The sequence below is a fragment of the Xyrauchen texanus genome, chromosome 38 (genome assembly GCF_025860055.1).
Source record: "Xyrauchen texanus isolate HMW12.3.18 chromosome 38, RBS_HiC_50CHRs, whole genome shotgun sequence".
NCBI lineage: Eukaryota > Metazoa > Chordata > Actinopteri > Cypriniformes > Catostomidae > Xyrauchen > Xyrauchen texanus.
The window spans coordinates 27,600,686-27,615,588 of NC_068313.1; the positions used below are offsets into that span (position 1 = coordinate 27,600,686).

Genomic DNA, 14,903 nt, shown 5'->3' on the forward strand with positions numbered 1-14,903 from the left:
AGTGCAGCCTTTGTAACAATATAAAGCCAAACGTAAATGTGTAAAAATGTTGAACAGTTTAATAGGGAACAATATTAACTGACTAGTAATTCCAGTGTCGACAGGCATCATCAGAACCATTTTGTCGACTAGTCTCGCACATCCCTAGTTTTGAATTTACCATTATTCTAAAGTGTGGTAAATAGTAATAATAAAGAGTGAGTCTGTGTGCCCTAACATTTGACTGGAAGTATACATTAAGTAAGAGTACTGAAGTGTTGTACAGTGCGTGAAAATTACATAAAAAATGGGATTGTCCATACTTTCTAAAGTGGAGTCATGGATTCTTTTATTTATTTATTTATTTATTCTATCATTCTACTTTATAATAACATTTTTAAAGCTATCCTTGAAGGTTTTTTAAATAACAAATTAGATTTCTGTTAAAAACCTGAGGTAGATGTGAAAGACCAGGTCTCATCAAAGTGTGGGAACCAAACAGGGAGCTATTTGTGTAGTACATGAATTCCAGGAAATTATGTTACTCCGGCAGTGGCGCGCTTTGCATCCAAAGCTGCGAGTGTTCTGGGCAGGACAATCTTAAAACAGACTTCTCTGCCTTCTGTCAAATACCTCTGGTATGTGTTTAGCCTTCAACAAGTGGGAGAGAGAGTTGAAAAAAGATACTGGAAACTCAAAACAATTTAGTTACCGTTCTAGCAGAAAGTTTTTCATGTCAATTAAGGGCAAGTGAATTAAATAAGGGAAATCCTGAGGTTCCCTTTAGCTTTGTTTGGATCAGTTTATTGGAGTTTCCTTTTCCAGAGTTCAGCTACCAAGACACACAGGAGAAGCACCACTGAGAAAAGACTTCCATTTTTTCCAGCACACGTTGAATGTGAGGATCTGAACCAGAGACAATTTAATTTGATATCAAGGAAGAAAGTTTACTGGAATAGACTAATTCTCGGGCTGAGGTCCACGAGTACAACACATGAAATGCCTGGACTTAAACGATGCATGGTATTGTGTGTGTTTTAGACACCAGTGATTGGCCAGCGATATGATGAGCTTCACAGCTCTCTGAGGCAGGATGGGAAGAACGAAGGAGTGATAACCGTGGCACGCAGTACCTCCTCCACATCCTCTGGCTCTTATCAAAACAACCACGTGCTGGTGCCCGTCAGCTGGAAACGGCCACAGTCCTCACAGGTGAGCCAATCGCACACACACACACACACACACACATTTTTTAATCTTTGAACAGTTCCTTATTTTAGGCCCACCCTGGTAAAGTGCATTAAATAATATTTGCCTATAAAGAACCCCTTTCCTGTAAACAGTCACTCATGCCATAGAATAATGAATTATTGCTCTCTTGAAAATCAGACCGTTACATATATTACTCTTTACATTTTTAGGGTTTAGTTTATTTTTTTATTATTATTTTTTTTTTTTTTTTGTGGTTTGTTTAGTTTTGTTTTGTGTTTTTTTGTTTTGTTTTTTGTGGTTTGTTTAGTTTTTAGTTTAGTTTTGTTTTGTTTTGTGTTTTTTTGTTTTGTTTTTTGTGGTTTGTTTAGTTTTTTAGTTTTGTTTTGTTTTGTGTTTTTTTGTTTTGTTTTTTGTGGTTTGTTTAGTTTTTAGTTTAGTTTTGTTTTGTTTTTTTGTGGTTTGTTTAGTTTTTAGTTTAGTTTAGTTTTGTGTTTTGTTTAATTTCATGTTTTGTATTGTTTTTGTTTCGTTGTGGTTTTTTTTTAAATCCTGCATTCTGTTCTAACTTAGATGACAACAGTTTCGTCAAAGACCTTCTTCAGGCATGTCATTTTTGTGTCAAAATTTGTATAATTTTTTCGCCCATGTAGAAAAGGACTCGTGAGAAGCTGGTGAATGTATTGACCTTGTGTGGGCAAGAAGTTGGACTCACCAAAAACCCATCTGTAAGTTATGCATGCATTATCCATGGCTTAAATCTTTGACTGTATGTCTGCATTCACAATGAATCACTCCTCAACTCCCCTGCAGGTGATTTTCTCATCCTGTGGGGAACTGGACCTGATTGAGCACCAGCCCAGTCTGGTGTCCTCTGAGGACGGCACACGGGACACAGAAAACATGGATGACACCACTTCTGAACAGCAGTTCCGGGTATTCAGGGACTTTGACTTCTTGGATGTAGAACTGGAAGATGGAGAAGTAAGACATTTTTTTTTATAAATAGGCCTATGCCAGAAAAACTAAACCAAACTGCATGGTTCCTTCTTTATTCAGTTTAACTGTGCTGTCTGCAGCAAAGTGGATGTCCTGGGACAGACAAATTTACAGTATAAGAAAAACATATTGAACAAAAAGTGTTGCACTTGTTTGCCCAACATCATTGTAATTGTCTGTAACTCTTTGTAATACGTTCTCCTCTCCTTGCCATGTCTGTGCAATCAAGGAGACGCAGGTAAGCACAGGAATGCTCCAATGTTGTGTGCAGTTGAGTAGGTTGATATAGTGTTTATTTACTATTTATGGCAAGCACTTAAACTGCATTCTGTGCATTGTGATGCATGTTTATAATTGTAGTTAAGAACTTTACCTTGGTTTATGCATGTACAAAAACACAAGGACACTTCAAATCAGATTCCTTAAATGTGCTATTATATATATTATGTTTCAAACATATTTATTGTAAGAATAGATGTTTGGACAGCATTTAAAAAGAGAGATTTTACTCAAAGAATTTGACTGAACGTCAAAATTATTCACCCCTCGGCTGTTTTAAATTAGATTTAAACACATCTACTTTTTTAAATAGCTTAGTCTTATGAAATCATTAGAAACAGTCAGTGCACTGAGGTCAGTCTGCAAATATGCTGAGGTTGCAATGCCACAGAGACACTAAAAAGGGCAGATTCAGCCTTTCAAATGAATTCACTCTTGTGGATAAATCTGAGAGTATCACTGGTTGGCTGTTCATGAAGCCATCATGCTTGCCATCCATGCTGAATCTTGGATGTAACAAATGAGTATCAAAGAATAATTTGCTCCTCTAACATTTAGTTTTCTCAGGTATGATGATAAAAGAAAGTAAAAACTAAACAAAAATAGAGAGCTTACTATTCAATAGTGAAATATCAAGGCTTTTCCAAGTCTTTGCACCAGTTGTTTATTCTCTGTTGAACTAGATTTGTTCAGGAATATGGCTGCACAGTGTTATCTTGAGCCTCTTTCAAAGAAAATTGCCTTAAAAACCATTTATCATTTACTGTACAAGAACAGAAGTCATTTAGACTAGGTTCCTGATTTATGTTTCACTCCACACAGCTGTTTTAAGTTGTGTAGTATTGTGTAAATGCTTTACACATTGAGATACAAACTCAGAGTGAGCACTTCATTACCAGAGCATGCCTTAGCCTGTAACTGTGTCAATTTTGAAATATTGTTGTGAATGTTTAACTATGGATTCATTCAAAGGTCTCTCATTTCTCATGCTCTTTCTCTGACAGGGTGAAGCAGTTGACAGTTTTAACTGGGGTGCAAGGAGGCGTTCCATTGACAGTCTGGACCAGGCTGAGCCCCTGCCTATGGAGGAGGACAGCCAGCTCTCGGGCAGTTCACCCAGTCTGTGTCCAATTGTCAATGATGATTCTGACGAGTCCTCTGAGGAGGAGTCCCTCACGGCCAGCCAGATCCTCTCTGCCTCACAACTAGTAATGTTAATTTTGGTTGTCATGCACTATTTAACATTCAATTCAGCTGTTTAAAGATGGCTTATAAATGTTAAGTCAGTCCAAAAATTTTAAGAAAAAGCTATTTAAAGACAGCATGAATTGGCATTCACTACACAGATGACTTCCCTAATATGAGGTACCATACAAAAATGGGCCCAATATTATTTTAATTGAACCGATATTTTTCACTGCCCAAATTGGCTTGTTTATATCAGCAGTCAATTTACAAGCAGAGCAATATGTTGGACTTAGATAAAAGATTAATTTTGTTTTTGTCAAACCAAAAAGACCAAGGAAATTTATTAAGATAGTAATTTAATTCATGTTTCTAAATGTTGTCTTATACTGTATTTGTAAAATGTATGCCTGTCTATAGTCTTATTTACAACAACAAAAAAGCAATAGACTACAGGACCCCTAATGTTCCTCAATAACATTCCAAGTATCATAAAGTTGAAAAATATTTTGAACTCTGTGTCTCATTTCAGAATGTCAGCCTGTCCCCCACTGAAGAATTAAACCCAATGGACTCTCCTCCAGTCTCCTTTGACAGTACTCAAGCTGACTCAATCGCTTTTTCCACCCCAACACCCAGCTTTGAGATCTCGTTACCTGAGGGCTCAAACCATCGGGTGAATAAGAGCTTCAAAATAGCTGATCTTTGGGGGAACAAACAACTATACTCATACAACACCTCTGTTCTGGAGTTTTTCCATTAACATGGCTATAAAAGAATATTCAGTTTCTGTGCTTGCTATTTCTGGATGCCTTTGCGTTAAGCATGAAAGAATGTTAGTTCTATTGAGATTTAGTGTAGTAGTTGGCTGATGCAGTTTTTTCTGTTCCAAACTTCCAAAGCTGCATGGAATGGCAACTAATTCTTGATCTTCCAAATCTCCCCATTTATATCTGCAAAGCATTTCCCTGCAAACCGCTTTTCATCTTTGAGCCCTACTACAGCCTCAGAAAGAGGCTCTGGATGAGCCAAAGGGCAATGTGTATGCCTTCTCTGTGGGTAGCATGGCAATAATATCACTTAAGTGCTAAACGCTAAGGGGTGCAAATAAAGAGAGTGTACCCATTGCCTGTGGCCTTGAGACCGAAACAGTCATATTTTGGCCCCCGAATTTTTTAAAGGTCTCAAATATTTCTAAATCTGACATTTTTTGGAAATTTCAAGCCAAAACATGCCAAAAAAAACAAAAATGAGCATGGAGAGTTTTAGTATGGAAAGGTCAGTGCATCCATTGTGAATTTTTTGTAATTATTTATTCTAATGGCTCTAATGTAACCTGCACAATTTATGATCACATAAAGAGGATTTAAAATGATGTATTGTCTTGCAACCCAGAATTTTGTCTGTATAAATGTGTTTTTGGAATACTGCTACTTTTTGATAATTTACACATCCACATAATGTAAACTTTTAAAGTCAACATGAAACCCCATTTTACTTCTGTAAAATTACATATTTAAATTGTATTAAATAGGATATTTAATGAGAAAACAATATGTGGGACGAGGCCTGTTATTCATCAGCAATTGATTGGATCGTAAATGAATGGCCATTGCATTACATATGGATTAAAAAAGGGATTTGTTACATCAGCCAAATCGAAAGTAATTTCAGAGGTGGAGCAAGTATTACACTATGATAAAAGATTATAAAGACAAATCATTTGTATTTGGGATAATGTGCACAAGTGAATCATCCACAATGAGACCAGGAACATAAATAAATTCAGTTTGGATTTCATGTTGACTTAGAATTCTGCTTCAATATTTACTAATACAATTTACAGTGACATTCTGTTGCCACTGCTGTTTCTATTATTGTATGACTAATATGCATTTGCATTGGTTGTAAACACATGCATAGTGCTTGTAAATAAATACATGACCAGTACAGTATACCATATACTGACCCAGCTTTCTTTTTTCTTTTTTTTTTTTCGGCCCAAAACAAGGCTGAGAATTTAACTGAAGAAGATGAAGCCAGCATCAGTGAGAACGATATATCACTTTACATTTGTGAGCTGCCGCCTGCTTTCAGTTCCTCTGACATCATAACATTGGACACACCCCAAAGGGAAGATAGCAGCTTGATGGACCACGAAACATGCTGTTTACCCAGGTATAGTGTTGCGCCTTCGTGGTTCATACTGTACTTTTGACAGAGTTCTGTTTAAGTTCAGAGAGTTAATATGTGGAAAAAGTCTGAAAACATATCTCAAGTTTCTCTTGAGACTCCTCAAACTATTATTTTTCTGCCATTCGCCACATAATTATATCCCTCACTTCCTCCAGTGGGTTTGAAGACCAGCATAGCTCTTTGGCACAGGCAGAGGAGGAGGAGGACCTGTTGCTTGAGTCCCGTTCCTCACCTCCACCATCTCCCTTTTTCTCCGCCATCCTGGCCGCCTTCCAGCCGACGATGTGTGATGATGCCGAGGAGGCTTGGCGCAGTCATCTTAACCAGCTGGTGGCCGACTCTGATGGCTCTTGTGCCGTCTACACCTTCCAAGTCTTCTCCTCACTCTTTCAGGTAATTCACTTAAGGAGGCTTACACAGAGGGGGCTGCCACTGGTTGCTTTTTTTAACTGTTGTAATAATATGATAAAGTGGGAATTAAGTAGCTATGTTTTAGGTAAAGCAGCTTCAACAAAGATCATCTTTGATTACAAAACCAAAAGTAAGGAGTATAGATGATGGACTGTGGAATTGCTGAATTTATACCACACCTGAGGTGGAAATACATTAAATTACACTGTAGTGGTGTGTACATTTTTTTTTAAGATCCAGGGTCAGTTATTCCATCTCAGTTATCATAAGACATTTTCTCTAAAATTGAATTATAACTGTTTCCTTATGCCACTGATTCAATATGTTGCCTGCCTTTAAGGAAATTCTGCTCATTTTAAACTTGGTAACAGTTCAGAAAAAAGAGATGCAACTTTTAGGCAGTCAATAAATGCTGGTTTCCTAAGGCAGATAAAACAGGACATGTTGTTTCTGACCTCCAGAGTTTACAGACCAAGTTCTGCACCTTGACCTGTGATGCTGCTGGTTACCTTGGTGATGGCCTCCATGGGTTTGGAGCAAAGTTTGTAAGGTCTTCCCAGATGATGACATCGTGCTCTGATTGTCCCACATTGTATGTCGATGCAGACACCGTGAGTTCCATATTTGTATGCCATCCATAATGTAGCCAGTATGAAAAATAATATCCTTAGAATAAGAATCCTTAGTATCCTATTTAAATTCTACCCTAGCATTTATGTGTGTGTCTGCTATATTATGCACATACTTATAACAAAGTGTCTCTTTTAATTATTGAATGTGATTCAGATTGTATCCTATGGTCTATTGGAGAAGATAAAGTTCAGTGTACTGGAGCTGCAGGAATACCTGGAGACCTACAACAACAAAAAGGAGGCAGTTATATCAGTATGTTAATTCATACTTAATTTAACAAAAACAATATTTGGTTAAGTTACATAATGCTTATTTGCTATTCTGGTATTCTATTTTGTTCTATTCTATTAAAACGGTATTAAAACTCATTTTGATATTTTTTTGTAGGCATTAAGGAAAAAATGTCAAGGTGGCAATTCTGTCCAGAATATATATATATAATATAATTATAATGCAATTCAATTTATAAAATTTTTCACATGCATTTTTCTGGATTTTGTTGTTGTTATTCTGTCTCTCACTGTTCAAATTAACCTACCATTAAAATTATAGACTGATCATTTGTTTGTCAGTGGGCAAATGTACAATATTAGCAGGAGATCAAATACTTTTTCCCTCACTGTATATCAAAGGAGCTTAATGTGTTTGTTAAAGAAAAAATAGTTACAGTAGACCTACTTGTTCTATTCAATGATCAACTTTCAGTAATACTCACGATTTTACAACTTTTCTAGTGGCTGAGTAACTGCAAGGCCAGCTTCCCCAAAAGTCCTGGAGATGGAGTGATCACCTACCAGCCCGCTGCAACAGAGGAAAAGGTATGACGCCCTCTTTCTATAGCCTGTTAAATAGCACATCAGTTAGATAGTTAATGTGACAGTGACGGTACAACTGATACAGGATATAAATCAAATGATTCTTATTGAAGGATTCAATCAAGGTCTCAAATCTTGCAAACTGGATCTTTAACTGACAGTTTAGTTTTCTAACATTTTGATAAAACCCAAATTCCAAAGTGCACAAAAGGCACGTGTTACTATCTTATTGAAAAGAGACTGTCTGAATGTTTAAGGATGGTTCATTTGTCTATTGATTAATGTCACTGCAATGGCCATTCTGTCTGATGATGTGATTGAATTAGGCTCTCAGTGTGATTAGTTGACTGAAATTAGCTTCAGATTCCATTTCAATCTACCTCTTATATTTTCTGCATCTCGATTGTCCTGTGATAGCTCTGTGAGTGACATTCTCTTTCCTATATTTCTGTCTGTTTCAAAAGCAAGCGATTACTTCACAACAGCACCTCCTATTCTTATGTTTGACAAGGTGGTCTATTTTCTGGACACTATAGAATTCAAGATGAATTTCCTCCTCTGAATTATGAAAGAAGAAAAGAGGGGCAGCTTTTGTTTCAACATTAAAAACAACTAATTATGTTGTCATTCCATTCTTTTGTAAGTCATTTATGACTAGAGAAGCACACCACCGTAGTAAAAGGGACTGACTTTAAGATGCCTGATGTCACAAAGAAGACAGGTCTTAATCCCATTTTAAGTTTGCTTCACATATAAACAATTTGTCTATTGTTGTCCCTGTACAAATATAAAAATAAGAAGGCGTAGTTGTGATCTGCAGCTCGGCAGAGTTTATTTTCTTGCTCTGTTTGTCCATTCACTTTTTCTGCTCATGCATGCCAAAAAAGGATGGAGCTGTTTTTTGGCCATACTGTGTATCGCCTGTGCAACTAGGCTGCATGTTTTTACCCTGTATTCAATTCCTTCTCACTTCTCACCTTTTGTCTTGAAATGCCTGCTTTTAAGCAAATGGAATCTCTTGCAGTAAGTTTAATACAATCTTTTTGATTTTATCTCTTCCTTTCCCCTTGTTCCAAATACTCATATTATAAGAGCATTAAAGCTTGCCAGATTTTCTTTTAAGAAATATGAATGCTTTTATCCTTGTTGATTTTGGTTACCATTATATATAGTAATTTAAGTGCAATACTGTATATGATCCTACAAAATATGCTTTTAAGAGATCTTTCAACAGAGGTTTTGATATTCATTCAGTTGTTTTGTGTTTATTCACAGCAACTGGAGCTTTGTCAAAGACTCTACAAACTCCACTTTCAACTGCTGCTGCTTTTTCAGTCTTACTGTAAGCTGATTGGCCAGGTTCATGCTATAAGTACTGTCCCAGAGGTATGTTGGCTCCAGTGTCTCCTCATCTGTATTTCATGTAGATGGTTTAAATTATTAATTAACAAAAATTACCATGGTATTTGGGCATGTATGGTGGTAATACCATTTTATTCTTTGAAGTATGTTGGTGTACCATGTTAATACTAGGATACAAATAGTAATCATCCAAACATAGTACCATGCATGGTATTATCATCCAATGCTATCACAGTACCATGGTTCCATCACAGTATTGTTTTCTAAGGGTTAAAAATACTTTGATTTCTTACAGTAAACTGCTGTATCTGAAAGGTATTATTCCCGGCTGATTATTATATTTGTGTTAATGTTTTTCCCTTCAGCTGCAGAACATGTCCAGTGAGCTGAGTGAGCTGAGGAGAAACCTGTGGGCAGCAGCAGCCTTAGTAGCCAGTGAGCCAGCAGCCGAGCGAAGAGATCTCAAAGCTGAGTCCACCTACAGCTCCTCTGAAGCTGCTGTACAGGCCATTCTGGAGAGCCTGAAAAACAATGAGTTCTCCAGAGCCATTTGTTACATACAGGAATGCAGGTAAGGTTTTCTCAGGGGGAATTAGATTTGGGTTTTTAGAAATTGTAAGAAATCACTATAACCAATAGAACCATTGGCTTTGATAGTTTAATTTTGGTGTATATATATATATATATATATATATATATATATATATACAGTGCATCCGGAAATTATTCACAGCCTTCACTTTTTCCACATTTTGTTATGTTACAGCCTTATTCCAAAATTGATTAAATTCATTACTTTCCTCAAAATTCTACAAACAATACCCCATAATGACAATGTGAAATAAGTTTGTTTGAAATCTTTGCAAATTTATTAAAAATTAAAAATTAAAAAAATCACATGTACATAAGTATTCATAGCCTTTGCCATGACACTCAAAATTGAGCTCAGGTGCATCCTGTTTCCACTGGTCATCCTTGAGATGTTTCTACAACTTGATTGGAGTCTACCGTAAATTCAGTTGATTGTACATGATTTGGAAAGGCACACACGTGTCTATATAAGGTCCCACAGTTAACAGTGCATGTCAGAGCACAAACCATGCCACAAACTCCAATTAATTGTCTGTAGACCTCCGAGACAGGATTGTATTGAGGCACAGATCTGGGGAAGGGTAATTTCTGCAGCATTGAAGGTCCCAATGAGCACAGTGGCATCCATCCTCAATAAATGGAAGAAGTTTGGAACCACCAGGACTCTTCCTAGAGCTGGCTGCCCGGCCAAACTGAGCAATCGGGGGAGAAGGGCCTTAGTCAGGGATGTGACCAACAACCCGATGGTCACTCTGACAGAGCTCAAGCGTTTCTCTGTGGAGAGAGGAGAACAACCATCTCTGCAGCACTCCACCAATCAGGCCTGTATGGTGTGTGGCGAGACGGAAGCCACTCCTCAGTAAAAGGCACATGACAGCCCGCATGGAGTTTGCCAACAGGCACCTGAAGGATTCTCAGACCATAAGAAACTAAATTCTTTGGTCTGATGAAACAAAGATTGAACTCTTCAGCCTGAATGGCAAGCGTCATATCTGGAGGAAACCAACCGCTCATCACCTGGCCAAAACCATCCCTACAATGAAGCATGTTGGTGGCAGCATCATGCTGTGGGGATGTTTTTCAGCGGCAGGAACTGGGAGACTAGTCAGGATCGAGGGAAAGATGAATTCAGCAATATACAGAAACATCCTTGATGAAAACCTGCTCCAGAGCGCTCTGGACCTCAGACTGGGGGGAAGGTTCATCTTCCAACAGGACAACGACCCTAAGCACACAGCCAAGATAACAAAGGAGTGGCTATGAAACAACTCTGTGAATGTCCTTGAGTGGCCCAGCCAGAGCCCAGACTTGAACCCGATTTAACATTTCTGGAGAGATCTGAAAATGGCTGTGCACTGACGCTCCCCATCCAACCTGATGGAGCTTGAGAGGTCCTACAAAGAAGATTGGGAGAAACTGCCCAAAAATAGGTGTGCCAAGCTTGTAGCATCATACTCAAAAAGAATTGAGGATGTAATTGGTGACATAGGTGCTTCAACAAAGTATTGAGCAAAGGCTGTGAATACTTATGTACATGTGATTTATTTTTATTTTTTAATTTTTAATAAATTTGCAAAGATTTCAAACAAACTTCTTTCACATTGTCATTATGGGGTGTTGTTTGTAGAATTTTGAGGAAAATAATTAATTTAATCCATTTTGGAATAAGGCTGTAACATAACAAATGTGGAAAAAGTGAAGCGCTGTGAATACTTTCCGGATGCACTGTATTAGTTCAGTCAGTCGATTAAAATATTTCACTGCGATTTTTCATAGTTAGCCACAATTGATCGCAGATATTATTGATCCCAGAAATTCATTTTCAGGGGCATTTTTATATTTATGGGGGGCAGTGTTTTTTAAACCTAAAAATAAACTGTTTTATACTTATATTCAAATACTTAAATTTAAGGCTGTGGCTCAGGTGGTAGCGTGGATCGGCCACTAATCGCAGGGTTGGCGGTTCGATTCCCAGCCCACATGACTTCAAATGCCAAAGTGTCCTTGGGCAAAACACTGAACCCCAAGTTGCTCCCAATGGCAGGCTAGCGCCTTGCATGGCAGCTCTACCGTCATTGGTGTATGAGTGTGAATGGTGAATGGGACACAGTGTAAAGCGCTTTGGTAACCGCTAAGGTTAAAATAGGCACTATATAAGCGCAGACCATTTACCATTTTAATCAGTTCATTAAAATTAATTCTTAATCTAAATATTTAGATTGAGAATATATTACCTTTCTACCCATGAAATTAGAACATCATCCAATAATATTTTACGTTATAATGTGTGTAACTTGGCCTAGAATAGAATATTAAGAACTATGTTGTAAATAAAAAAACTGTTTATACATAATATACATATATAAACAAAATATATATATTACAGGGGCATATTTTTGTCCCAGACATTTGGAACTTCAGGGGTATTTTTATCTCTTTTGGTGCTATTTTTTCCCGAGCCCCCTTAATTTCGGACCTTGATGTGTACATTTTTTATATTAAACTTTTTTTCTTCTTTCTCTGGCATATTTGATAATCAGTTTTAATTTTCACTTTTTGACCTCAGCCCTTCTGTTCTTTTCTAAGATTTTCTTAAACTTTTTGCTTGCGTATTGCCAAAAACTTTTAAAAGGACAAATTAAACCACCACCAATTGTTTTAAGATTTAATGTACTTAAATTTTAAGTGAATGAACATTTGAAGGAATAGACAATGAGTGCAAGTATACAATACTTTGTGTTTTATTTATGTGAAATAATGACAATCACTTCACTTAATCACAATTTTTCAGGAAACTGTGGCCAAATGACATCTTCGGCTGCAGCTCAGAGAATGAGATCCACACTCTTCTCAACATCTACTTCCGGCACCAAACTCTGGGTCAGACAGGCACCTTTGCTCTGGTTGGTTCCAACCAAGACATGTCTGCGATCTGCAGCCGCCTCACTGAGCTCAACTGTGAAATCCGAGACATGATCCGTCGAGCACAGGGTTACCGAGCCATCACCGCCTACCTTCCGGACTCCAACATGATTGGCATCAGCCTTTGAGCTGAACTTTGAAAGATTTCATCCCGGCTTTGACCTTCTTTCAGCACTCCTGTCCGAAGATGCTGCTGCATTCATCATTCTCCCCAGCACACACAATACTGCCCTGCTCATGCTCTCCATAAAAAGTTACAGAATGTAACTTGTGTCCCTTAGAACAATTCAATAGGGGATGGACGAAAAACTTGAGGAGGTTTAGCTCAAACATAGACGCCTTGGCTTTTTTTGCACTACCACGTAGGATTGGGGCCACACCCTGCCTCTGATTTAGGGGCCCCTACTACTGTAGGCATCAAAGATATATCAAAGCTCCATGAATGGCTCCTCATGTCCATGTCTAGCATTATAAATGTTATGGGAAAATGTGCAATGCCTCACTAAAAGTGAAACTTTTCATTTTAGAGAGAACGTTATGAAATTTCAGTGCTCTCAGCTACATGATATAGAAATACTCTGTTGTTGTTTTATTTGTTATGGCTCAGATGAAGCTGAAAGCCTTTGTTAATATGGCTTTTTTAATTGTTAGATCATTCACGGAGCACATCCTTGCCTCAGCTGTAACGCATAAACATAGAATGTCTCCAACATGATGCAATGCTACTGTCAGAGAGACCTGGATGCATAAAGGAGTCATCCAGCACTTATTTATGGGGTTGTTTAATTTGACTGTCTTTCTATTGTTTAGTTGCTCATAGAAGATGTATTTATATTCTCAAAAGAAATATCATCATGCTTTAAATGGTATAGTTTTATAGGATGGAATGTTCTGTCTGTTGAAATGGCCAAGCATGCAAAGGTATGCGTCATAAGAGGAAATAGAGATATTTATGGATTAAGAAATTATTTTAACTAAAATATACATTTGTATATATTAGTGGGAGTGTAGCCCATGCTTGTAAGACTGTATTTTTATGGTTTTATTTTGCTGTCTGCTGTATGAAAGTGTGCATGCAATAAATAATATTAATAAAAAATATCTGTTTAGTTGTGCGTTACTGAGTGTTGTTTTTATAAATACTCATGTCTGGCAAGTGAACAGACGTGTGTGTGTGTGTGTAGGATAAGTCCACTGTTTGACCTCTGTTGATTTGTGTTGTGAATATAGTTTTAGAATGTATGTGTTTATGTATTGTTGGAGCAAATGAACAAATTTTTCTGAAAAGAAACCTGGAACGATATGAAGCAAGTGGAGTCATCAAGTATGCATTATCTATTGAAGTGCGCCCTCTAGTGTTCACACAATTGAAATTACCACAAAGGAAAGTTTTATTTGGCAAATGTGCAGCAACAGAGCAAACTACAATTAAATTAATTTTTTACAACCTCACATTTATTTAATTTTTTTAAATCAAAATAAATTATGTAAAAATGAGTAGTAACACACTGTGAGTAAAAGAAAAGTTAGCATTAAAAGTATGAAGCTACAGAAATTATTCGGTAAAAAATTAAGTTACCTTAATCCATGAGTGAAAATGTCCAATAACAGGCTGTTACTGACATGACACAAGGTCATGTGATCCATACATGGCTGCTCTTCATGTACAATAAAACAGCTTTTATAAGAATACCGATATGACGAGAGTCTTCTTCTTATGTGAGTGTTAATTAGTTTATACATATGTTTAAAAATTACAATTAATTACACTTTTTAAGTAAATTAACAATTACTGAGTGCACCTTTAAAGTTTTTCCCAGTTTCTTTTCAGCAGTACACGTAAGCCCGCCCTCTGGCACCCGCACTCGTTTTGATTGGTCGAGGCCGCTGCTTTTCCGTTGACGACACGACGTTCACTGGCGGGATTTGTAAAACCAAACAGGTGTTCTGACAAAACATCATACCCATCAGAATGGGATACCTTCCAGTGAAATACAGCAGTGAAATTTGTAGAACTGCGCATGCCTTAAATTTAAAACATAATTTCAGCATACCTAAGATTACAAGCGGTAAGTGTTGGTGTATTATATTACGTATTATATACACATTACCTAATTGTTGCCTTGTACAATCACAAGAATTGTTGACAGACGTTTTCAATATATTATTTTTAGCAAGTGGAGTCGTAAAGTCGCGTAATGTCGTGTTAAAACGTTAAATATTGTGTTAACTCGAGGTTCTAGCGTTTGGCGCCATCTGACCGAGATTAAACACATCGACTAATGTTTTGCTTTTAAACGTTTACTGCTTATTTTTCTGCTA

General features: G+C 37.2%; 1 protein-coding gene across 3 annotated transcripts in view; it reads left to right on the forward strand.

Moving 5' to 3' along the window:
* Positions 1 to 13,683, forward strand: part of LOC127631564 (protein furry homolog) — an 83,379-nt gene extending 69,696 nt beyond the window's left edge. For all 3 annotated transcript variants that reach the window (XM_052109729.1, XM_052109730.1, XM_052109731.1), the window contains exons 49-61: positions 1,021 to 1,191; positions 1,842 to 1,916; positions 2,002 to 2,172; positions 3,471 to 3,674; positions 4,184 to 4,327; positions 5,663 to 5,829; positions 6,003 to 6,240; positions 6,720 to 6,869; positions 7,045 to 7,143; positions 7,626 to 7,709; positions 8,982 to 9,092; positions 9,434 to 9,639; positions 12,451 to 13,683. In XM_052109729.1, coding sequence (XP_051965689.1) covers positions 1,021 to 1,191; positions 1,842 to 1,916; positions 2,002 to 2,172; positions 3,471 to 3,674; positions 4,184 to 4,327; positions 5,663 to 5,829; positions 6,003 to 6,240; positions 6,720 to 6,869; positions 7,045 to 7,143; positions 7,626 to 7,709; positions 8,982 to 9,092; positions 9,434 to 9,639; positions 12,451 to 12,709 — 2,079 coding nt within the window. In that variant the 3' untranslated portion in view covers positions 12,710 to 13,683. The remainder of the gene's footprint in view (positions 1 to 1,020; positions 1,192 to 1,841; positions 1,917 to 2,001; positions 2,173 to 3,470; positions 3,675 to 4,183; positions 4,328 to 5,662; positions 5,830 to 6,002; positions 6,241 to 6,719; positions 6,870 to 7,044; positions 7,144 to 7,625; positions 7,710 to 8,981; positions 9,093 to 9,433; positions 9,640 to 12,450) is intronic.
* Positions 13,684 to 14,903: the final 1,220 nt, after the last annotated feature.